The 25,472-nt window shown below is 37.6% G+C and overlaps 1 protein-coding gene across 1 annotated transcript in view; it reads left to right on the top strand.

The window, feature by feature from the left end:
* LOC123244601 (calcium-activated chloride channel regulator 1-like) overlaps positions 1-25,472 on the top strand; it is a 68,167-nt gene that overhangs the window by 3,731 nt on the left and 38,964 nt on the right. The window contains exons 2-3 of the mRNA XM_044673120.1: positions 22,783-22,923; positions 23,095-23,242. Of these exons, the coding sequence (XP_044529055.1) occupies positions 22,783-22,923; positions 23,095-23,242 (289 nt within the window). The remainder of the gene's footprint in view (positions 1-22,782; positions 22,924-23,094; positions 23,243-25,472) is intronic.

Genomic DNA, 25,472 nt, shown 5'->3' with positions numbered 1-25,472 from the left:
AAAACCTACAATCTTCTGAATCAAGAGAAAATGAATTTTACAAGAATAATTTTTGTGTTGGGCAGTCTTTCCCTGCTTATTTGGTCTTTTATGCAGGGACTATATACATTTTGGCTGATAAAGGTACCAAATTTGATATAACAATTAATTGAAATCTATGATTATTATAAATGGTTTGCCTTCACTTTAGCTGAGTGTATATGCTTCATACCAACAGCTGTGGCAATTGTTCCGTCTCTATGGCATTTTATGGCAATTTCAAAAGCGGTCCTGACTCATCTGTTCAATAATTACAAGGCATCTTCTCAAAAACCCGATAATGAAAGCAAGGAACTAGTAGAGAACATCAAACTACTGTTCCAGGTGTTAAAACAAATCTGTGAAGGCAAGGAACTTGATAAGCACACGATCTTACAACTAGAAATTATGGAATCAAAATTTTGGGGGAAAAAGGAAACTGAGAAAGAGCAACTGATTCAAAATGCAGTGGTCTCTGTACTTCCAATAGTGGACAGGACTATTGTGCATGTCAAAACATACAAGGCATTCACTCCTAGTGACATGGAAGTTTTGAAAAGGCGTTTTCCCAGGTTCTACAAAAAACCTTACAAGAGCCTAAAAGAATTAAAACAGGTGTTCACTCTTTTCAACCCTAGTTTCGACGATGTCGAATTTTTTTGGGGGGAATTTTACTCTCCCTTGGAAAAGGAAAAATTCCTCAATTAAAATAGGACAAATCCCTCAATTAAAATAGGACAAATCCCAATTTAGAGTCATGGCCACTAGTGCATCAGGATCTGGATTTCACTCAACACGCTAACATGAGATACTTGTTAAGATGCAGGGCTCATCTTATTGAAGCAATGAGATCATTTGCAAAAAGACCGAATGCCTGGCAGAGATTTGAAAAACTGAGGCAAGGGAAAGAAGAACACCTGAGCAGTTTTCTAGATAGAGTTATTGAAGCAGCAGAAACAATTTTAGGACTTAGAGACACACATGCCCAGGATACAATTGATCATATAAGGAGGCAATTTGTAAAGGGAACCTCAATCCCGATACAAAATTATTTCAGGCAAAGTTGTCCACAGTGGGAATCATTACCACTGGAGGATATTAGGCAACATGCGGCGTATGTACATGATTCAAAACAGAAAGATGTAAGAATGGCTAGGCAATCTGACAATGATAAAGATGAGATCATAGCAGATTTAAAGCGTCAATTAAGGCAATCTAGACGTGAGAAGGAAATTGAGGAGGTAAAGAATTTTGCTCTCCAAACAAGTAGAAATCAATTTAGACAACCTGCCAACAGCACCCCAAAATCAAAATCAGCACCCCGTTGCTATTTGTGGGGGAGGATCGGGCACGTTATTCGTATTTGTAGATTTAAGCAACAAATAGATTTTTCAAAACCCAATAATCAAAGAGATAATAGAAAGACATTTTATAATTCAAAATGGGCTAGGAATAATGAATCTAAAAGGCATAATGAAGATAAACATGAAGGTACTTGCTGCAATCATACATGTAAAAAGTACAGTCAAACACCTTCATTAGATGACATGGAGAGATATGTACAAATGGGAACAAAACCGAAAAAATCATTATGAATCGAGATTCCTGATTTAAAACCTATCAATCAGTGTAATTTGGGTGTGGCAGAGTCTAATAGAGATGAGGAAAGCAAAATGGGAAATCTGGGCAAAATAGAACAAGTGTCTAAAGTAATCTACACAGAGGATACACATAGGTCTGTGGTAGATAATGAGCAATGGGAAGACATAATGCAAATGCACAAAGAAATCTTTGGCATTAAGGAGGATGATTATATAAGGGATCAGCTTTCTCATTCCATATCACACACACATTGAGTGAGAAGCATGAATCAGGCCATTGCAAAGAATCACATCAAGAGATTTTGCAAACTGGTCTAGAATCATCAAGAACTAAAATTCCTCTTTTTATTCCAAGTATAAAGCAAAGGAACAACTTGGATAAAGAACTTTATGGCAAGGATTTACAAAGTTTACAGAAAGGAACACTTTCAGTAACCTCGGAGGAATTAGATGCAACAATTCTTTCCCATTCAATTGCTTTAGAAACAATGTCACAGTTGTTAAAAAGCAAAAAAGTCTAGATGTTGGCAAGAACTTGATTTTAAAGAAACGACCCACTGAATTAAAAGATGATAGCAGCTGTGTAGGGAAGTCCAAATCCACCTTTCTCAAGCCCTTAGCTACAGAATTTCATCCTAAACTTTGGGGAAGAGATAAGGAACAGTTGTCTTCTTCTGCAATCAGTGTGGCTAAGCATAACATCAATGAGACTGTTGCTGTGATTGATAACAAAAATCATCTAATGTCAGTCACAAAAACAGTAGGGCAAAATAGTCAGCTTTTTTTTTTAAACCCTTGTACTTCAGTGTATTGTCTCATAGGTGGAAGATTGGTAAGGGTGGGCAATGGGGGTCAAGTGACTTGCCCGGGGTCACACAGCTGGGAAGTGGCTGAGGCCGGGTTTGAACCTAGGACCTCCTGTCTCTAGGCCTGACTCTCACTCCACTGAGCTACCCAGCTGCCCCCTATCAGTCAGCTTTTGAATCAGTAGTTGTACCTGAAGTGTTGAAGGGAACACAATCTAACTATCATACATTCCCGGATACTACTGAAGGGAAGATTGCTGATTTGAAGCATGACAGTTCTTTAAAGAGCAGAGTGGAAGATAAATCAAATCAAACCTTCATTTCTGAAGCCCTTAATAAAAGCCAACATGGAATCTGCAATAATGACAATGACTTACAAGCTCTCAATGAGAGTATGCTCTTTAAGCCTGCTTTCTGTAATCCTGATTCTAAACTGAACTTGCCTAATGGTGCTATAGGAAATTTGGGTTTAGAGACAAAAGACCATACACAACACAGAAGCAATGATAAGTGTACACAAAATACTGAGGATTCTTTATTACCCTTAGTGCCAGTGAAGTCCAATGACAGTGGAGAACCCTTAGTTACTCTAGAAATCGGGGAGGGGGGGGTTCACTCTGAGGGACTACTGGACACGGGGGCAACTTGTTTGGTACTAAGAGGACCACCTGAAGGATGTCAATTTCAAGGCAGTTTAAGAGTAAGAGGAGCTTCTGGGGTAACACAACAAGTCCCGAAGCTAAAGGTTAAAATGCTAAAATTTGGACCTCTGACTCTTGAACACACCTTCCTATTGATGCCATCATGTCCTTGAAACCTCATGGGAAGAGATCTTCTATGCAAATTGGCTGCAACCATCCAATGTCAACCCGATGGACAAATTTATTTACACATACCCAAGAGATCTCTGAAACACCATCCCATTTTATTTTTAGACACATGTAGTGAGGAACCATCATACCAATCAACTGATAACATCTATGAGGTTCCAGATGATATTCCAGATTATATGTGGGCTAAAAATTCAAATGAGGTGGACAGGATATTGTCAGCAGAACCAGTAAAGGTAGAGGTGAAAGAAGGCTTACCTCCAAGAATTCCTCAGTTCAGACTTAGTCAAGAAGTGATAGAGGGAGTGAAATCCATCATAGAAAGTTTATTGGAGCAGGGTATATTAAAATTTGGATTTTTGCAATACAATACACCAATCATGCCAATAAAGAAAGCAAAATTATCTCCTGATGAGAAGACTCAATGGCGTTTAGTTCAAGATCTCAGAGCAATAAATGACCATGTGCAAAAGACCTATACTGTGGTACCAAGTCCATCGCAAATCATTGCAGCCATTCCACCTGAAGCTGCTTGGTTTACTGTTCTGGACCTGACCTCTGCGTACTTCTCTGTTCCCCTGCATAGAGACAGCCAGAAGCTCTTCGCTTTCTCATGGGAGGGTAAATCTGTCTTTTGGACTCGTTTGCCCCAGGGATTTGCAGATTCAGCTTCAGTCTTCTGCCAAATTCTGCAGAGAGACCTTGAGTCGATAACATTCCTTGACAGCAAAATGGTACATTATGTTGATGACATCCTGCTAATGTCACCATCTGCTGAAGTCTGTTACACTGATAGACTACACTTGATCAAAGAGCTAGGCAAAAGGGGCCATAAAATTTCCAAATCGAAACTTCAATTCGTGAAGGAAAAAGTAAATTATTTAGGATCTATCCTAGAGAAAGGCTCCAGAAGAATTTCCCAAAAGAGAACACAAGATATACAAAATTTGAGTTTGCCTAAGACCAAAAAGCAGGGCAATCATAGGAATAACAAGCTTCTGTAGAAACTGGATTCCAGGTTATGCTCACATCGCAAGACCTCTGATAGAGCTAACCAAGAAGGAAATTCCAGAACCTTTAAAGCTGAATAAATAACATATCCATGCATTAGAGAAATTGAAATCACTTACTCTATGAGCTCCAGCCCTAGGTATCCCTGATCATGACAAACCATTCCTACTTTATGTGCATAAAGAGAAAGGGATAGCCTCCAGTGTTCTCACACAAACATTCAGGAATAGACTTAGACCAGTTGCTTACTACAGCTCTAAGTTAGATTCAGTGATTTGTGGTATGCCTAGTTGTTTAAAAGCCATAGCTGCTGTAGCCATCATGATTAGAAAGTCTTCATCCTTGGTATTAGGGAGTGAACTGAAAGTATTTTCCCAACACCAAGTGGAATCTACTTTAAGAAACACCAACTTGCAAGCATTCACTTCTCAGAGATTATCAAGATACCAAGCAATCCTGTTGGCTAGCGAAAATATAACTTTTCACCGGTGCAGAAACTTAAATCCTGCTACTCTGATTCCAGATTTACCTCTGGAAGGAGAAAGTCTACACATCTTTGAAGATATACTTAACATCATGCATAAAACAAGACCTTATTTAGACAATAAGCCAATGAAAGACCCCAATATTACATTATTCACAGACGGATCCTCATATATAGTAGACAATCAGAGATATACCGGAGCAGCCGTAGTGACAGTCTCTGAGACCCTTTGGTACTTATCATAACCATCTACCATGAGCTCTCAAGGAGCAGAATTGGTGGGTCTGATTTATGCTCTAAAAATTTCAGAAAATCTCAAAGCTAATATTTTTACCGATTCTCGTTATGCTTTTCCAAGTGTCCATCATTCTGCTAGAATCTGCAAAAATCAAGGTTTCATTACATCCAATGGCAAACAAATAGCGTGTTTAAAGTTTTTTAGTTGATTTCTAGGATTCTCTAAGTATTCCATCGTATCATCTGCAAAGAGTGATAGTTTAGTCTCCTTACTGCCTCCTTTAATTCCTTCAATTTCTTTTTCTTCTCTTACTACTCAAGCTAGAAATTCTAATTCTATATTAAATAATACTGGGGGTAATGGGCATCCTTGCTTCACTTCTGATCTTATCAGGAAACCTTCTAATTTATCCCCATTGCAGATGATATTTGCTTATGGTTGTAGATAAATACTACTTATTTTAAGAAATCATTCATTTATTGCTATGCTTCCTAGTGTTTTTAATAGGAATGAAAGTTGTATTTTATTGAAGGCTTTATCTGACTTTTAAGATAATTATGTGATTTCTGTTAGTTTGGTTAATGATGGGTTCAATTATGCTATAAGTTTTCTGAATGTTAAATCAAACCTGCATGCCTGGTATAAATCATTTCTGGTCATAGTGAATGATTCTTATGATATATTGCTAGTATTTTATTTATAATTTTTGCATCTATGTTCATTAAGAAAATTGGCCTATAATTTTCTTTTTCTGTTTTTAGTCTTCTTTGCTTTGGTATCAGCACCATATTTGTGTCATAAAAAGAATTTGGCAAGACTTGTCTGTTTTCCAAAATAGTTTATATAATATTAGGCTTAATTATTCTTTAAATATTTGAGAGAATTCATTTGTGAATCCATCAGGCTCTGGGCATTTTTTCCTAAGGACTTTATTGATGGCTTCTTCAATTTCCTTTTCTGAGATGTGATTATTTAGGTATTCTATTTTCTTTTTTGTTAATCTGGGCAATTTATGTTTTTGTAAATATTCATCCATTTCATTTAGATTGCCACATTTATTAGTATGTAATTGGGCAAAATTACTACTAATAATTGCTTTAATTTCCTCTTCATTTATGTTGAATTCACCCTTTTCATTTTTAATACTGGTAATTTGATTTTTTCTTTCTTTTTAAAAATCAAATTAACCAATGCTCTATCTACTTTATTTGTTTCTTCATAAAACCAACTCCTAGTTATAAGGATGGTGTTAGAAATTGGGTCTTGTTATATTAGTTTAGCGATAAGAAGTGAAGAAGCTGGCTTGAGAAAGAATTGAAGTTTGAAAAAGAGCTGAGACAAAATGTCAGTTTCAAGTCCAATGTTTTTTTCTTTGACAGTTACTCTCTCTGGGTGTGGCAGTTGGCAGTTGGTCTCTGGCATTTGGCAGAGACAGACTCTCTCTCTCTCTAAGGGATTGGAGGAAATAGCATCTTTGCCTCTCTCTCTCACTGTCTGTGGTAGAAAGAAAGGAGGTAAAGACCTGAAGGAGCTTAGTGTTTTCTTTTCCAATTTAGGAAACACTATTGACTATCTATTATTGTTTTTCTAGATTGTTTCAACTCTGAGAAGACCAAAGAAAGAACTGGTCTTTTGTTTGGACTGAGTCTGCTAAGGTTAAGAGTCCTAACTTGGTTCTTGTTGAGACTCAACTAGCTAGTCTTTTTTATTTTTATAACTTGGAGGCAAAGTTAAGAATTATAAGGATAATGGTGTTAGTTTATTTAGAATAGTAAAAATTTGGATTAGTTATATCAGGAAGGATCAGTGTAGCCTGTGGAAATAGGAGAAGCAGTTCCTTGTGGAACCAGGGAGTTTATTTGGGTGGAATTAGAATCCCTTAGAGTTAGAAATCCTTTTATCCTCATATTTTCAATAAATATTTTATATTTTATAATTTTATATTTTATATTTTATAACAAGAGTCACCTTAGTGTCCTTTTGCCTGTCCCTGAAGAGAAGTTCACTTATGAGCTTCACTTTACTGACATAAACTGAAGATAATTTGTAGGCATAGCAAGCAGAGTATCTAAATCAGTTTATAATCAATAATCAATTCATTGTTCATTTAGTTTTACAGTCTCCCTTTTATTTTTTACATAGTCTTATTTATCAGTTGAATGGGTCTCTTTCAATTTTATTAATTTCCTATTTGATTTTTATGATTATCAATTTGGTCTTCAATTGGGGATTTATTAGTTATTTTTCTATATTTTTTAGTTGTATGCCCAATTCATTGATCTGCTTTTTCTCTATTTTTTTGATGTAAGCATTTAAAGATATAAATTTTCCCCTAAATATTGCTTTGGCTGTATCCCATGAATATTTTAATGATGTCTCCTCATTGTTATTTTCCTTAATCGAATCATTGATCATTTCAATAATTTGTTCTTTGACCAACCTCTTTATAAGAATGAGACCCTAATATTTATTAAGCAACCAACATAGCCCTTATCCAGAGTTTTGCTGCTCATCTCCTTCTTTTAGACGAAAAAAAAAACTTTTCCTTCAGGTTAACTATTAAATACATTCAATCAATTCTCAAATTCAGTTTTTCCAAGCATTTTTGATAAGTCTGATCATTCAAATCTGTAATTATTATACATTGCAAGTCCTAATAAATGATTTTTTCACTATAAGTTTTGTGCATTCTTAAATTTAGCTAAAATTTTATTTTTAATTAGTAATCAGTTATCACAATGAATGAAATTGCACTGTACCATCATTATATATTTACAGCATTAGCAAATTTTCAAAGTTATATATATATACATATATATCAATCTTTAATATTAAATCTAATCAAATTGTGAGCCAATCATGGGATCAAATCTCCCTTTTTTAATTTGTTCTGATCTTTTCTCTTTCCCTTCCTCAGGGGCCCATCCAAGAAAAGGGAGAAGAAAAATTACTGACCATATGTTTTTGCCTTTGTTCTCTGTTGATATTTTGTAATTGTATGATTAAATTATCTCCTTTTATCTTTATCATTTCTAACTTTACCCCCTTGTGGTCATCAAGGAGGGGAGGAAAGAGATGTCTGACAATTTGGTATGTTTGTCCTTTATGTGTAACCAATTAAATTCTCTCAAAGTTTAGGAGATTCAACAATCCATAAGATTCACAAAAAAATGTTGTTCTTAAATTTCCCAAGCAGTCTCTATCTTCTCTAGTTTTTCTGGATCAAACTGAAGAAGGCAGAAAGAGGGTCACTTCTTTTATCTGAGGATTGTTTTTCCCAAAATGTAACCCTCCCATTGTGCATGGACAGAAAACATACAGACAACAGAGATATATCCCAGGTATTTCATACACTCTCTGGCAACATGGAACATATAACATAGACTTATCACAGACAGATGGCATACAGACAACATAAATTTATAAGACAAACAAAAAATAAGTCTGGTCCAGTGTATTTTGTCACATTTCTGTATAATAGTCAGGATGTTGTCAAATTAGTTCTTGCAAGGTCTTGAGTTGCTGGGATAAAGAGTCATTAATCTGTGAAGTAATTAAAGCTGTCTCAATGTATTGGAATATGTGATATACATAATGGCTATCAACATAGAAGTTAAGGGGTTCATAGGGAAATAAAGTGAAAAGTTGCATGACTGCTGCCATTTAGCCCATTGGGTGGAAGAATAATTTATAGTTTGGGGATGTCTGACCTGTAAAGTTACTGCTATTTTTCTATTAGAGGATCTGTCTGTGAATGCTACTAATTAATAGCTTATTAACTTTGCTACTAATTAGTAAAACAGAGTAATAGATTTATGAGGGGTGGACAGTGGTGGGACCATATTATATTGTTAACATTAGAAGCCCTATTCTGATGGATATTTGCTGCCTAAAAATTACTTGCACTTTTTATGAGGATGTTTACATTTCAGGAATCCAAAAGGGGTTAATTTTTTCGTAAGGAGGTAGAACTGACATTGTTAAGTTACCTCTTTTCATGTTCCAACAGATTCTTGCCATTGAGCCTGAGAACTTTTTCTAAGTTTACTTCCTAATCAACATACACACTTTTCTTCTAAGAAATTGAGGGTTTTTTGAGATAGCAGCAGCAGAGAGGGAAAATTTTCAGCTGACCTGTGGAAAGATTGAGGGGTGGTCTCTACTATACTTTCTAGCAATTTTTGAAAGTCGTTAAGACTTTTTAAAATGTTCTGTGGTTATTACTAAGTAGAACCTTTTCAAAGAACTGTGGGTGGAACTGGTTTTTCTGGTTGAGAAAAAAAATGTGGTATAGCCAGCCACTGTTGGGGAGGTGGTGGTGGTAGGAAAGGGTTTTGTCCTTGTAAATTGGCCATTTCTGAGAGAGGAAAAAACTAAGTCTCCTTGCTAGAGTTCAGTATTTTGACCTCTCAAAGAAGCCTGGTAAATTAACTAACTTGCCTCAATAGTTTAAATTCTTACTATTGATCCCCTAATCCTGAAATTTTTCCCTTTGCCTCAGAAAAAGGGGGTGGGGTCCAACTCACCTGGTATACCTTTCCTACTCTATGAATGATGCCCTTATCACTGGTGGTGAAAAAGGTTCTCCCTACCTGCAATCCCTCAATGTGCCTCCAGGGCGGGGCTCCCATGGTCAGGAACCACCTGCCAGGCCTGCTGGAGATAATTGTGGATTCAGGAGACAGGGTGGAAAGGATGAATAGGTTTCTGGGATCTGGAGGGACCATGACACACTGATGATGGATCATGGCAAAGTTTATTGATCATAGTTAATGGTATCTGCAGATAGTTACATAAGCTAAGGGATTAGGTAGACTTTTTGCATACACAATGAATGTCAATGATTTATGAGATTGGTACAATGGATTTGGTTTACCTCATTGAATCTAGACAGAGTTTTCTATAGACTGATAAATTACTATGTCAATGTGTAACATCTAAGCCAAATTCCCAGAGAATGCTTGCTCCAGTAGGTTTTTGTAAAAACATCCAGTTTCTACAAACTATAGCAGGGAGGGGTTAGAAGCCTCAGGTGATGTCATGGGCCTATGTGTCTGGCTCTAGCTAGACTATGGCTTTGATTTTATTAGTGTCTACTCTCACTACTGGGGGCTACTCTCTTCACAGCTTTGCTGGATGGAGTTTAGGCTTTTCCAGAGCTTGGCTCCAATGGAAGGCCTCTGGCTATCCTTACAAAATGCTGAGTAGTCCAGTCTGGTTGTAATGTACAGTGTGTGAACAAGAGGAATGTGAAATTTCTGGAAATGTAGATGGGAGACAGATTGTAAAAGGTTTTAAATGAAAAGCTGAGAAATTTGTGTTTAATCTGTTGTAGGTTAAAAATTTTGGTGGGAGTTTGATGAAAGCTACAGAGAACAGTTTTGTAAATCAGGAATTCTTATTTATTCTAAGGAGAAGTAAGGATAGGAAATAGGAGGTAGGAAATGGGATAGATTATCTCTTGTCTTATAACTATGTCTAAACATAAACTCTATACTAAAATCTCTAAAGAACCCTAATTCTAGCTGCCTTTCTTGGCAGGATCTTCTTGTCCAACAAAGCAGGCCTCTCTGGCCTACTCTGTCTAAAATTAAATTCTCTATCTTAACTAACTAATTGATGAACATTAATTAATAAGTCTTTAACTTCTCCAACCTGGTATCTGGAAACAAAGTGTTAAGAAGTAACTGTCAGATCCTCTTGACAGAGAAGCACTGATGCAGCCCTGCTCTCTCTGAAGCCAGAGAGAAGGACCTTCTTAACTGATCCTTCTTTCCTTTTATAGTAGGTCTTTTAAAGAAACAGAGGGCCAATTTATCTGTTACTATCTCTTAAAGCGACAGAGTGAGATTAAGTAACTCCCAATATCATAGAAATTTTGCTTCAAAGCGACAGAGTGATATTAAGTAACTCCTTCTATCAGAGAAATTCTGTTCTTAACAAGACAGAGTGAACTTAATAAAACTCTTTATAACAAATCCTAGATTCATCAGGAAGGGAGGAAGAATTGAATGAGATACCTGGAAGCTTAATTTGGCAGCTGTATGGAGAATGGATTAGAAAAAATAGAGACTAGGAATTGGAACACTAATTAATTAGGAGACTTAAAGTTGCTCAGGTGAGAGCCTGAGGGGCCTCAACTAGAGTGGTAGCTGTATGAGTAGATAGAAGGGGGCAGAAGCAAGAGATGTTGTGAAGAAATAACCAGTAAGGCTGGAGAATGGGGAAGGAAGAATCAAGGACAATACTGAAATTTCTAACCTGAGTGACTAGAAGCATGGTGGATCTTTCCATAGAATCAGGGAAGCTTGGAGGAAGGATGAATTCATAAGGGAATAGAATAAGTTCATTTTGGAGGTGCTGAGTTTAGATGCCTATAGGACATCCAGGTAGAGATGTCCAGCAGGAATCCTGTGACAAGGAAGAGGAACCCAGAAGAGAAATTTGGGCTGGATATATAGACCTGGAAATCATCTATACAGAGCTGATCAAATCCAAGGGAACTGAGGAGAACCCTGAGAAGAAGAAGAAGTAAAGACCGAAAGCAGAGATCTGGGGACATGGGGCAGAATCGATTATCTCCTTTGCTTTTGTATTTGCGTCCTCAGCATAGCACTTGGCACTTAGTTAAATGCCTAATAAAGACTTTTTCATTATTTACTCAAACTTCTCAAAGGCAAAGCCTAGCTATTTAATTTTCTCTTCTTTATCCCAAATGCCCAGAACATCTTGGGGATGCCTAACCTCTGATTTCCTTGGAGTACGAAACTTCCTCTACCAATGCCAATTGACATCTGGGGTCCCTGAGAGATTAAGTGAATTTCCTCAAATCACATAGTCAGTATTGGCTCTATTCAGAGATGAGATTGAACCTTGGGGTCTCTGACTTGGAAAACATCTATCTATTACTCCACTCAAAATGATAATTTATTGGATGTTCAAATAAAGGATACAAAGGACTGATGATGAAAAATGCAACTCATCTCATGACAGAGAGGCAATAAGTTCAAAACACACATAAATTGTTAAAAGGCTTTTATTTTTATTTTTCCCTTTAAATTAAAGGAAGGATAGGAAAGAAATAATTGTTCTTTGAAAAGTGAAAAAAGCAGGCAGGAGAGTCACAGAGACCATGTGTGCCAGCTTGTGACTCAGCTACCCTTCTTGACATTCTTTTCCTCTGGATCATGTCTTATCTCCTGTGAGGACCAACCAGAGACTTGTCAGCTCTGCCAAACTGTAGACTGACCTAAGGGGCTCCTGAACATGGGACTTTCACTGCTTTATTTATTTATGGCTCTCTATCCACTGAGCTACCTTGCTGCCTGGCTTACAGGACTTTGTATACAGGAGAGCAAAGAGATACAGGGCCCTTCACAAATGCACCAGCCTTGGCTGGCAGATCCAAGGCACCTTTAGGTACCCCAGTCCTGAGGGAGGTAGATGAGTATTCACACAGAGCTCGGTCATAGTCCTTTGGTGTTGTTGCATTCATGGAACTGGGCCATTGGTTGTTTGTGGCTCTTCTCCTTCTCCCTTGTAACCAAAGATATTCCTCTCTGGGAATAGGGTCTAATACAGGGGTTTTAGGCTGGGGACTCTGAACTTGCTTTTAATATATGCTAAGAGGGACAGCTAGATGGCACAGTGGATAGAGCACCAGCCTGGTTTCAAGTCAGACATCTCCTAGCTGTGTGACCCTAGGAAAGTCACTTAACCCCCATTGCCTATCCCTTGCCACTCTTTTGTCTTAGAATTGATACTAAGATAATTGATATTTAAATGAAATAAAACACAATACGTTGGGAACTATTTCCACATAATTCATCTCCTTGGTAGTCCTATATTTTGTGTAACAAGATTCTAATGAGTTAAGAGCCTTTATCAGACTGTCTTCTCCTTTAGTTTCACATGATGAGGCGGCCTTCCTCCTTGCCAAGGAAAACTCTAAATCACAAATTACCTCATTCCCTCTAGTCTCCTCCAGAAGACTTCTTTCTCTACCACCCCCAGGCTGGCACCTGTCTTCCATCTCTCCCTGTGCACAGGTTGCTTTTCTCCTGCCTTTACACAAGACCATGTGTGCCCAACACACACACACACACACACACACACACACACACACACACACACACACACACACAGAGTTCTCAAAAAACTCTCACATGATCCATCCCTTCCCAAGAATGATCATCTTAAATGTTTCTTCCCTTTTGTGACTCAGTCTCTTAGGAAATTATCTACAACAGCTGCCTCCACCATCTTGCCTCATACCTCTTCCTACTAGCTGTCACAGTGATTAGCATGCTGGACCTGGTATCAGGAAGAACTGAGTTCAAATCAAGTCTCAGATACTTACTAGCTGTGTGATCCTGGGCAAAGCCCTTAACCCATACTTGCCCGTTTCCTTTAGCCATAAAATGAGAATAATAATAGCACCTACCTCCTAGAATTGTTTGGAGCACCAACTAAGATTTCATATATATATAAAACTACCATATAAATGTTAGCCATTATTAGTTATTACTATCATCTATGTGTCAGTTCAAAAATTCTCTCCTCCTCTCCACTATATCCTTTATCACCTATTGCTTCACCCCCAGCTATCTTTTAATGCCAAAGTACATAGATCAGTAATGCAGTAGTTAACTTTATCTTTTATCTTAGGTGAACCAGGTTTAAAACCGAAAGAAAAACAAACTCTTAAGAAACAAATATTAACGAGGCAGGCTTAGTGCTCATTTGGGAGAATATAAAAGTATATGATTCATAGAATGAGAAAGTAAGTAGTAATCAGTTTTGTTCACAGAAAGAAAAGCAACCCTAGTCATGTTGTATCTATTTATTCTGTATTGATTCCATAAAACTGGACTATAGTCTTGGTCTTAGCCTCTTAGCATTTTCTTTTCTGCCAGGTCATGGGAGTAGCAGCGCCTGCAGTAATAGCAGTGACAACAGGCAAGGACATCACACAGTAAAGACATCCACCCAGCATCCTGGAGCCCTCTCTCAATTTTTCCCCACATCAAAAGGATACCAGTAGAACATTTGGGACATCTACCTGTTATGTCCCATCTCCTCACCACCTGACCACCCATCTTTTTTGAACATATACTTCTCTGATGATTCATATTTTTTGCTCCTATTCTTCTTTGAAGTTCTTGATTTGTTGTTACCTGAGGTCTGAAGTGCTTCTTACAATGAAGGCTAATGCTCTATACTCATGTAGCCAATATATATCCTGGGAACAGCCTGAACTCAAAGAGGTGGCATCAAGCTTCTCTCTCTTTCTTGGATCATTTTATATATATACACACATACACATATATATATATATAATATTTTTATATAAATTATGTATATTTTATATTTATTCTTATATTTATATAAATTATCATTACATTATATAAATTAATATTACATTTCATATATATACACACAAAAATAAATTGTACATATATAAAAATTTTATATATTATGTATAAAATATATAAACAAATGTATCATATATAGACATATATTTATACATAGTACGGAATATTCTTTTGTATAATTTTATATACATGGAATACATATATATATGGAATATATACATATATATGGAAAATCTCTAAATAAACCTTTGGTATAGGTTCTTGTCTAAGTTTTCCTAAAAGGGAGGAACAGGTATGAGGTTTATTTCTTCCATCACAGAAGAAATACTTAAAACATGATCAATTTATAAGCACATATGAATGAGTTGGAATGTAAAACAATATGCAATCAATGCAATAATCTCCTGTCAAAGTAAAAGAATTTGGGGGGACCCTTGGACATGAGTTACAAATTTCCTGTCTAAGCAGGCAGTATTCCTTTGTTTCATATGGTTCAGACTGGTCTTGTTAAAAGATATCATCTCTTCCAAAAAAAAAGATATTTAGGTGACATCTCCAGATGGGTGACCAGAACTGACTTTGGTACTCCCCATCCCTCCAGTTCACATTATACTCCCCCCAAGATGGAGAAGTGTCCATTTCTTGAAATTAATATTTGATGAATTGAGCTCAAGGAAAGTAACATAAAACAGAAGAGGTATTCAGGGACAGTTTCAGATGCACCTATGTAAGTACATATTCTGGAGCCATGGATTACCATTGCCATGAGTGGGGAAGATATCCTCAAGCTATCTCTCAGAAGTCAAGGAAGAGGTGACAGAGTCTCAAAGTGATGCACTTAAAAGAGAGAAGAAAGAGCCTTTCTTCTCAGGATTTTTATAGTCACTGAATAGGAAGCCACCCCTGGCTCAGTTACCAACCTGCAGTTCATGGAAATTAGGGGAACAATTTGGAGCTACTGAGTTGCACATGTCCGTTAGTAAGAAAGTAGGGAAGATGTCTCTATATTGGTCCCCACACATATCCATATTGTTTCCCTTATCATAATGCGAGCTCCTTGAGAATAATGACTTTCTTTTGCATTTCTTGGTATTCCCAGTGTTTATTCCCATAGTCTTATTAAGTTCTTGGTAGAATCAATCTACTTTTTCATCCTTTGACATTGGTATGGGCCAGTAAGCCACAAGGAGTTTCATGGTGGCCCTTTTGTAAATATTTATCATAATTATCACAATATGAGTTGACCAACTGTCCCATGAAATTGTTTTTCTTGTTGCCAAGAGTGCCTGGCACATAGGAGGCATTTAATAAATACTTATTCACTTGACTTCATTTCCCAACTTTTCATTATCCATAACTTGTATAACCAGATCTATAGTTTTCATTGCATATCCTATATCTTTTCATTATTAGGCTTTCTTCTAACTTTATACTAATTCACATCTTTGCTTTAACAAAGTGGGAACCTAATTGTACATAGACAAGTTGATTCTGGACTGGCTCCCATATCATTGAGTCTTTTCTTCCTAACTGTAAAAATATATCATTTCCATTTTTTGTGATATATCCTGTGTTTACCATATCCAAAGCCTAACAATTATTTTCCCATGATGTATGATCATGAGGCCTCTTTCACTCCTTCCTTACTCCCGGCCTGTGGTTTCTGAAAGATTTCTAGCAATCATTAACAATATCACCTTTTTTCAGTGAAGTCACTGAGTATCAAAGTCTATGTTGATTTAATTTGGAGGGTCTTATTAAATTCTTTGTAGAATCACTCTACTTTTTCATTGTCTGACATTGGTATGGGCCTATAAGCCACAAGAAGTTTCATCATGGTCCTTTTATAAATATTTATTATAAGCATCATAATATAAGATGACTAAATGTCCCATGAAATTGTTTCTTATCTTCAGGCATGTGATAAAACCATTTTTGCTGACTTCTTTCTATGTCTCTCCAAAGAATTATCTGTGAGGCTTCCTAATATTTAACTGGAAATTTTTCAGAGAAAACAAAATAAGAATAAGATAGCTTTACCTTTTCTCTGTTGGTGATTTATTTATTTAAACACTTGCCTTCCATCTTAGAATCAATACTATGTATTGGTTCTAAGGCAGAAGAATGGTAAGGGTTAAGCAATAAGGGTTAAGTGACTTGTCCAGGATCATACAAAGTGTCTTACACCAGATTTGAACTCAGGACCTCCCATCAGTAAATCTGTCAGTCAAAAGAGCAACAACCTACCTACCCCCTCAATTGACAATTATTATCATCCCATGCACTCTAAGCATAGATTGTATCTGTTCTTAATCCATCTCTTTTCCTAAATGTAGAAAAAAAACACATCCCTTTTTGTTGTCTTTCAGTTTCTGCTCTAGGCTTAGCTCATTCTGAGCTTTACAATGTCCAATATTGCTCACAGATCATCACCCCAGGCTTTCATATTTATGCTCTATTGTCTGCCCTTGTTGATAGTGAAGTTCTCTAAATACTACCATTCACGAATTAGATTGTACCTCAAGTCCCAGAATACTCCAAAGATTCCTCAGCAAAAGCTACAATGAGATGAGAGAGATTGGTCTAACCAACTATAATAGATAAACAGAGTAGACGAAAAACTCCCACTTCCCAAACATGCTGATGGACTGGCAATCCATTACACCACTAGCATGTGTATTTAGATAGGTCCTGCAGAACAACAGTGACTTCTGTCCAGAATTGTGTAGGAGCAGAGACCAGGCTGAAGTTCATTTGGAAAACTGTTGTAATAATAAAGAGAGAGTCAGTGACCAATGTTACAATATGAGAGAGAGAGAGAGAGAGAGAGAGAGAGAGAGAGAGAGAGAGAGTCAGTCTATGAGGTAAGATTCTCTTCTGGCTTTCCCCTTCCACCAAATATACACTCTGGGAGACTTTGAGGGAGTGTCACCCCGAAACTGGGTTTTTAATTATCAACTGTTTGCTATAGAAAAAGTCATTTATTTAATACTGCATTTTCTTATCATTATTCAGTTATTTCAGTCATTTCTGATTCTTTGTGACTCTGTTTGGAGTTTTCTTGGCAAAGATATTGGAATGGGGGGGCAGCTGGGTAGCTCAGTGGAGTGAGAGTCAGGCCTAGAGACAGGAGGTCCTAGGTTCAAACCCGGCCTCAGCCACTTCCCAGCTGTGTGACCCTGGGCAAGTCACTTGACCCCCATTGCCCACCCTTACCAATCATCCACCTATGAGATAATACACCGAAGTACAAGAGTTTAAAAAAAAAAAAGATATTGGAATGGTTTGCCATTCCCTTCTCCAGCTCACTTTACAGTTGAAGAAACGGAATTAAGCAGGGTTAAATGACTTGCCCAAGGTAATACAGCTAGTGTCTGAGACTGGATTTGAACTCAGGTCTTCCTGACTCCAGGCACTGGCTCATTGGATTGAGAGGAGGTCCCGGATTCAAACGTGGCCTCGACTACTTCCTATTTGTGTGCCCTGGGCAAGTCACTTAACTTCCCCCCATTGCCTAGCTGTTACTATTCTTCTGCCTTAGAACCAATACACAGTATTGATTCTAGAAGGTAAGATGTGTTTTTTATTTAAAAAGGAAAAAGAGAGGAAAAAAGAAAAGGATGAAAGACAACTAGTATTAAGAGCAATTGGAAAGATTTCTTATAGGTGGGATGTTAGCTGGACTTGAAGCCAAGAGGAGATGAGGAAGAAGAACATTCCATACATGAAGGACATCATGTAAAGATGAACTGATATAAAACACTTTCCAAACTTTGAAGTGTTATGTAAATGTCAAATAAAAGATGCTATGTATAAATATATAGAAATGCTATATAAAAAGCTTTCCTTAGCATATTATTGCATTATTCTATTAGCTGTATAGTTATTGTTATTGTTATGTTGTCTTTGTATCCTCAGAGCCTAGATAGCATCTGGAAAACATCAGTGACTTAATTAATGCCTTTCAATAATTGATTTCTCAGGAAAGCATGGAGGCCCAAAAATTATCTCACACTACCAATTCTAGTTTCTTGGAAAACATGAAATGTTTCCTGTCAGTAGTCTAATGGGAGAGGTTTCTGTTTTGGGGTGAGGAAAGTACCTAATACTTTTACTGTTTTTAGGGTCTGTAACTAATTTTTCATTAAAAATTCAATTATCCCATTGGAGTTTTGGAAGGTATTATGGTGCAGAAGAGTGAGATCATAGGTACAGGAAATCCTTACTGAGAATATCCCTCTACAAAGTGCTCCTATTGTCTTCTTTGTCCTGTGTAAGAATAAAAAGAGCTTCAACCATTGGCAGGAATCATATATTTTTATGATTCCCATTATATAACCTGGGATCACTACAATCCAGAAATTATAAATCTTAGTTGAAAAGTTGTATAGTAATGTAAGGATTCCCATCATGGTACAAATTGTTTTCCCCATTGGTGCATCTATTGTACCAGTTTGAATGTAAAATTTTTATGGTACTGTGCCTTTAAATTTTCTTTGCTATGCCATATATAGCAGAAGAATGGCTGCTGTCTGGTTCAAACAGAGGCTTTTCTTTTTTCAGAATTATTTAGGTACTTTCCCTAAGCTGGCTCTGCCAAAATTGTAAGAATAAAAAGAGCCAGTACCCGGATGTTATGATAGAGTGGGAGATAGAGAGTCTATGTTGTAATTCTCTCTTCCAGCTCTCCCCTGGGGCCAAATATACTCTGGGAGACTTCAAGGGTGTGTCACCCCAAAACTGGGTGACCTGGATGGTTGTGCCACCCCCACAGGACTTAGAGGCGAGGCTTCTCTATAAGACGAGGTATGTGGTACCCCAATCTGATTCTGAATGAGGATGGGGTTCACACACACCTCCCCCCCAATCAGTTAAATTCACAGAAGGTGGTCTGGCTTCAAAATGGAGGCAGCCAGACCAAAATGTGGTTCTCCTCTCCCTTGTTATCTCTCAGGTACTCTGGAACGCTATCTGACTAATGAATGGCTTTTATTATTCACAATTCAGGGAACGAGGAAAGGGGTGAAGGGCAGAGGGATTTTGGGGTGCCCTCTTCACTATTCCTATGGGGTCTGTCACTTAGGTGGGAAACCCAATGGTTCCCACTTCTAAGCTTCTCCCTTTGCATCTTCTTTTTTTTTTAGAAACATTTTTTCCATGGTTACATGATTTATGTTCTTGCTCTCTCTCCCCCCGCCCCCCACCCCCAGTAACCAACACACATTTCTGCTGTTTCTTCCTGTGTCATTGATCAAAACCTATTTCCTTATTATTGATAATTGTTCTAGGGTGGTCATTAAGAGTCTACATCCTAATTGTGTCCGCATCAACTCATGTGTTCAAGCAGTTGTTTTTCTTCTGTGTTTCCACTCCTGTAGTTCTTCCTCTGAATGTGCATAGCGTTCTTTTCCATAAGTCCCTCAGAATTGCCCTGGGTCGTTGCATTGCTGCTAGTATAGAAGTCCATTACATTTGATTTTACCACAGTGTATCAGTCTCTGTGTACAATGATCTCATGGTTCTGCTCCTTTCTCTCTGCATCAATTCCTGGAGGTCATTCCAGCTCACATGGAATTCCTCCAGTTTGTTATTCCTTTGAGCACAATAGTATTCCATCACCAGCATATACCACAATTTGTTCAGCCATTCTCCAATTGATGGGCATAACCTCGTTTTCCAGTTTTTTGCCAACACAGAGCACGGCTATAAATATTTTTCTAAATGTCTTTTTCCCTATGATCTCTTTGGGGTACAAACCCAGCAGTAGTATGGCTGGATCAAAGGGCAGGCAATCTTTTAGCGCTCTTTGGGCATAGTTCTAAATTGCCATCCAGAATGGTTGGATCAGTTCACAACTCCACCAGCAATGCATTAATGTCCCAATTTTGCCACATCCCCTCCAATTCATTACTCTCCCCTTCTGTCATTTTAGCCAATCTGCTGGGTGTGAGATGATACCTCAGTGTTGTTTTGATTTGCATTTCTCTAATTATTAGAGTTTTAGAATACTTTCTCATGTACTTATTGATAGTTTTGATTTCTTTATCTGAAAATTGCCTATCAATTAGATAATGGCTTGATTTTTTTGTACAATTAATTTATCTCCTTGTATATTTGAGTAATTAGACCTTCCTGAGAGTTTTTTGTTATAAAGATTCTTTCCCAGTTTGTTGTTTCCCTTCTGCTTTTGATTGCATCGTTTTTGCTTTCCTGAGAAATCAATTATTGATAGGCATTAATTAAGTCACTCTCGTTGCCTTCCCTCTGTTAATTATTTCCTACATATCCTATATATAACTTGTTTGTGCATATTTCCTAGCTGTATTCCTTAATAGATTGTAAGCTCCTTGAGAGCAGGAACTTGCACCTCTCTTTGTATCCCCAGTGCTTAGCAACCAGTTTTTAAACTGACACTGTAATCTGACTCTAAGCTGTATGGGATCAACAAACCTAAGAGAGCGGAAATAAGCCACATCTCATTCTTTCTACTATAATATTGTATCCAACACAACCATACCTATCCTAATTTTCCAAAATTTCTCCTGTTTCTATTTCTATTTCTATCCTTTCCTATAATCGTAAGTTTTTACTGAAAGGGGGTCTCTCAGCAAAGTTGGGTAATGGGTGAAGGAGACTAAGAGATCGCTACCAAAATGGAGTCCAAAAACTTAGCTGACTCAATGATTGAAGTCTTGAGGGTTGAGATGCAATGAATGGCTTTGACCAGGAAATCAGGGTTTCAATTTCCAAAGAAAGATCCTCAGGAAGTCCTCAGGACTGGATCTGAGCTGGGATGTCCTCCTCCTCTCTCCTCCCAGTCCTCTGCCTGAAGACTTCTCCTCTCCTTCCTCCTCTGGAGAATTTCCCAGAATTCTCTCTGGTCCCAACTGTCAGCAACTGTCAGTCTCTGGCTCCATTCGTCCCAAACCCTTTTCACAAATCCCATCCTTACACTGTGAACCCTTTGTTACTAGGGTAAAACCAAAGGACCCTCAGTTCAGAATGTTTTGAATGCATAAAGGAAACCAATTATAATGAAATTCAGTTATCAAAATATTAAAAGCAAATTCACAGGCCCTACTATAAGAACCTCTGGCATACCAACACGGATTGGCAACTATTCTCTAATGGTCTTAGAAAGTTGGTAGGGATACTAAGAGGTAAAACAATTTGTAGAGGGTCACACAGCTGGAAGGCGTCAGGGCTCACTTTCTCAAAGTACATTGGGTGCCCTGAGCGCCTCCCTGCATTTATCCCCTGTTCTCTTGTTTTTATAACTCGTTGCACATATGGTTCTCCCCCAACCATTAGATTATAAACTCTTATATAACAGTGTCTATATTGGATCCATCTTTTTATTGTGTTATGTTGACTCTAAGGGTGGGGAGGAACAATCTGAGGATCCCATTAGGAAATGTATCGAACCTTCAAGAGTGTGGATCTGACTTACAAAGCTACCAAGTTTCATGATAAAGGCAGGAGAATCTTTAGCAAAAACTTTAAAGTTTCCCAGTCAGTCTGTCCTTACTAAATGCTTTCTGATGGTGATGGAAGAACAATTTATTCTTTTTTTTTTAACAGATGAAGGCACTGAGAGCCTGGTTAAATGTCTTATTCAAAATTACAGCATTTATGAGACTATTAGGATGGCAGGCCTCACCCTTGAACCCAGAACACTTGACTCCCAGTCCTGTACTTCCTGTACTTTCCCTTCCCGTACTGCCTTTGCCTCATTTATATATCAGCCCTTATCAATCTTGATCATTCTGGGTCAATAAATGTGAGTAATGACTATAGTAACTACAGCAAAATTAATTCCTAGAAATTCAGGTGAGCTATCATATGGCCAGTCAATATGACGAGACCTTGCAAGCTACCACATGGTGCAAAGCCCATGTGTTCTATCAATATCCCTTCAGAAGTCCTAGGGAAAGACCTCTACCATGTTGGGGGATGTTCTGAAGAGAATTTATGGGAAGATATGGACAGGGGACACACCAAATGGAAAGGAATGGATGTGCTGTATTAATAGATGGAGAGAAGACACACATCAAAGAGTTAAGATTCATTGAAAGATGGATGTAACACCTACACTCATTTGTGATATAACACTGGAATTTTTATTTTTTAAAAGAAAAACATAAACTTGAGTACAATTGTTTAAAAGACAAAACAAAAAAGTCCTTAAATTGTCATGGTGTGCCCTTGACTCTTAGTGGATTTGTAAGTGTGGGTATGCCTATGTGTATATGTATTTAATATAAAGGGATACATTTGAGGCCAAGGTTGAATCACAGTGCTTCCTTCCTATGACCAGGTAATCTTTTTCTACTGGCAGTTTTCATTATGAAGTTAAATGATTGGTTGTTTAAATTTCAGTCAGCTGTCAGGTATTCTGATGGATTTCTTTTTTCATGTAGGATATGGTGACAGAGGCTTCAACTTACCTGTATGGAGCCACAGAAAAGAGATTTTACTTCAAGGCAGTCTCTATTTTGATTCCTGAAACATGGCAGAAAAAAACAGAGTATGAGAGACCAAAACTTGAGACCTACAAAAATGTAAGATCATCAGATTCTCACTTTTATTAAGACTTCATACCTGACCTAAATTTTTAAAAATATAATTCTCTTAATAACTAATGAATTTTTTTGGAATCTTTCAATCCAAATATTGCAAGTTTTGTTTATGTTACTCTAAATAACAAAAAACCTCTCTGAAAACATTTCTAGGCAGATATTGTCATTGAAGTCCCTAATCCCCCAGGCTTTGATGTTCCACAAACTGACCAGTTTGGACAATGTGGAGAGATGGGAGAGAGAATTCGTTTAACTCCTGCCATTGTATTGGGGGAAAAACTGAATGAGTATGGACCACAAGGTATAGTTACTGATGAGAGTTTAGTGTTTCATCACATCTACAATATACTTAATAACTTTTTTCATAGCACACATGAAATATAATTATCTTGATTTAAAATATAGATAAGCCAAAAAGATGATAGGGCCATTCCTTCTTTTCATCTAAAAAAGGGGTATCAGTATTTAACTCCTTACTGACTGTTTTAGAATGGTGATCTCTAAACTTTGAGCACAACACCCATTAGGTTCTTTTACAAAATATATGCACATAAAACTATTCAAATTATTATGTACCTTCAAAAATTTTCATATAACAGACATTTTTAAAGGATAAGAAAAATTAAATAAGTTTTGATCCTAGAGTGAATAGGGAGCCATTGGAGTTTATTGAGTAGAGGAGTGATGTGGTCAGACCTGCTCTTCAGGAAGATCACTAAGAATTGTGTGTAGGATGAATTAGAGGGAGAGGTAAAGGATAGGAGACCAGTAAGAAAGCTATTGCTGTCTAGATACGAGGTGAAGAAGTTCTGAATCAGTGTCGGCTACTTTAACAGAGAGAAGGGAGTGGATATGGAGACAGGACTGACAAAATATGACAGTTGAGAGTGTACATAAAAGTGGTCATTTCTTTAAGAAAGAACAGACGAATTTAAAAGATGAGTTACTTTGGGAGAAAGGCTGCAATGGACCTATACTAACTCATTCTATGTGGATTTTGCCCCACCAAAAATGAAAAGGAGGTCTTGAGATTTTTATTTACTGATAATTGCCCCCAGATGGAGGGAGAATTGGGGTAAGACCAGAATTTTTCCATTGACATCTGGACAGGTGCTGTGGGTTGTTGAGTTAGTTTATTTATAAATGCTTAGTGGGTGCTGACACCCAGCTCAGGAGATGAAGGGTTAGGAACTTGAATGGCAGAGGGGGAGGGAAGAGTGGGGAAAGTTTGGAAAATTAGGATAGGCATGGTTGTGTTGGATACAATATTATAACAGAAAGGATGAGTTGTGGCTTATCTCTCCCCTCTCAGACTTTTTGATCCCATACAGCTTAGAATCATACTATAGTGCCTCCTGGTCAGTTTAAAAAGCTTCTACTGGGTGCCAAGCACTGGTATACAAAGAGAGGTGAGAGTTCCTGCTCTCTATTAAGGAAGACTAGCAAATATGCACAAACAAGTTATATACAAGATATATAGGAAATCATTAATAAAGGGAAGGCAATAGAATTAAGAGTGTTTGGAAATGGCTTCCTATAAAAGATGCAATTTGAGTTGGAACTTAATAGAAGCTAGAAATTAGTAGTCAAGAGTGGAAGGAGAATATCCCAGGCATGAAAAACAACCAGATAAAATGCTTGGAACTGAGAAATGGAGTGTCGTATTCATGGAACAACCAGAGTGTTAGAGCAACTGGCTCAAAGAGTACATGTTGGAAAGTAAGATATAAGAAGATTAGAAAGGTGGGAGGGGCTAGTTTATGAAGAGCTTTGAATGCCAAACAGAATTTTGAATCAAAACTCAAAGGTGTTAAGAAGCCACTAAAACTTTTTGGGGATGAACAGTGGCATGATCTAACCTGTACTTCCAGAAAATAAGTTTAGTAGCTGAATGGAAGATGGATTGGAGTGGGGAGAGACTTGAGGCAGGCAGACCCACCAGCAGGCTGTTGCAATAGTCTTGTTATGAGGTAATGAAGGGTTCTAACAAATTGGTGGCAGCATCAGAAGAGAGAGCAGGACATATTTAAGAGATGTTGCAGAAGTAAAATCAACAGGCCTTTGTGGGACAGCTAAATGACAAAGTATATAGAGTACTAGGTCTAAGTTCAGCAAGATTCATCTTTGTGAATTCAAATCTGGCCTCAGAAACTAGCTGTTGTGACCCAGAGCAAGTAACTTAACATGTTGGCCCCAGTTTTCTCTCTGAAAAATGATCTAGAGAAGGAAATGGTAAATCTCTCAGATATCTTTGCCAAGAAAACCCCAAGTGGGGTCACAGAGGGTTAGAAACAACAAAGCAAGGGCAGTGTGGAAAAACTGGTAGATATTCCATTTATTTCTAAACAATGTTAAGAGATTTATACAGGGGCAGCTGGGTAGCTCAGTGGAGTGAGAGTCAGGCCTAGAGACAGGAGGTCCTAGGTTCAAACCCGGCCTCAGACACTTCCCAGCTGTGTGACCCTGGGCAGGTCACTTGACCCCCATTGCCCACCCTTACCACTCTTCCACCTATGAGACAATACACCGAA

This window comes from Gracilinanus agilis, chromosome 4 (assembly GCF_016433145.1).
Source record: "Gracilinanus agilis isolate LMUSP501 chromosome 4, AgileGrace, whole genome shotgun sequence".
Classification (NCBI taxonomy): domain Eukaryota; kingdom Metazoa; phylum Chordata; class Mammalia; order Didelphimorphia; family Didelphidae; genus Gracilinanus; species Gracilinanus agilis.
Note: the sequence above shows the minus strand (reverse complement) of the source record. Positions and strands in the feature narration are given on the sequence as shown.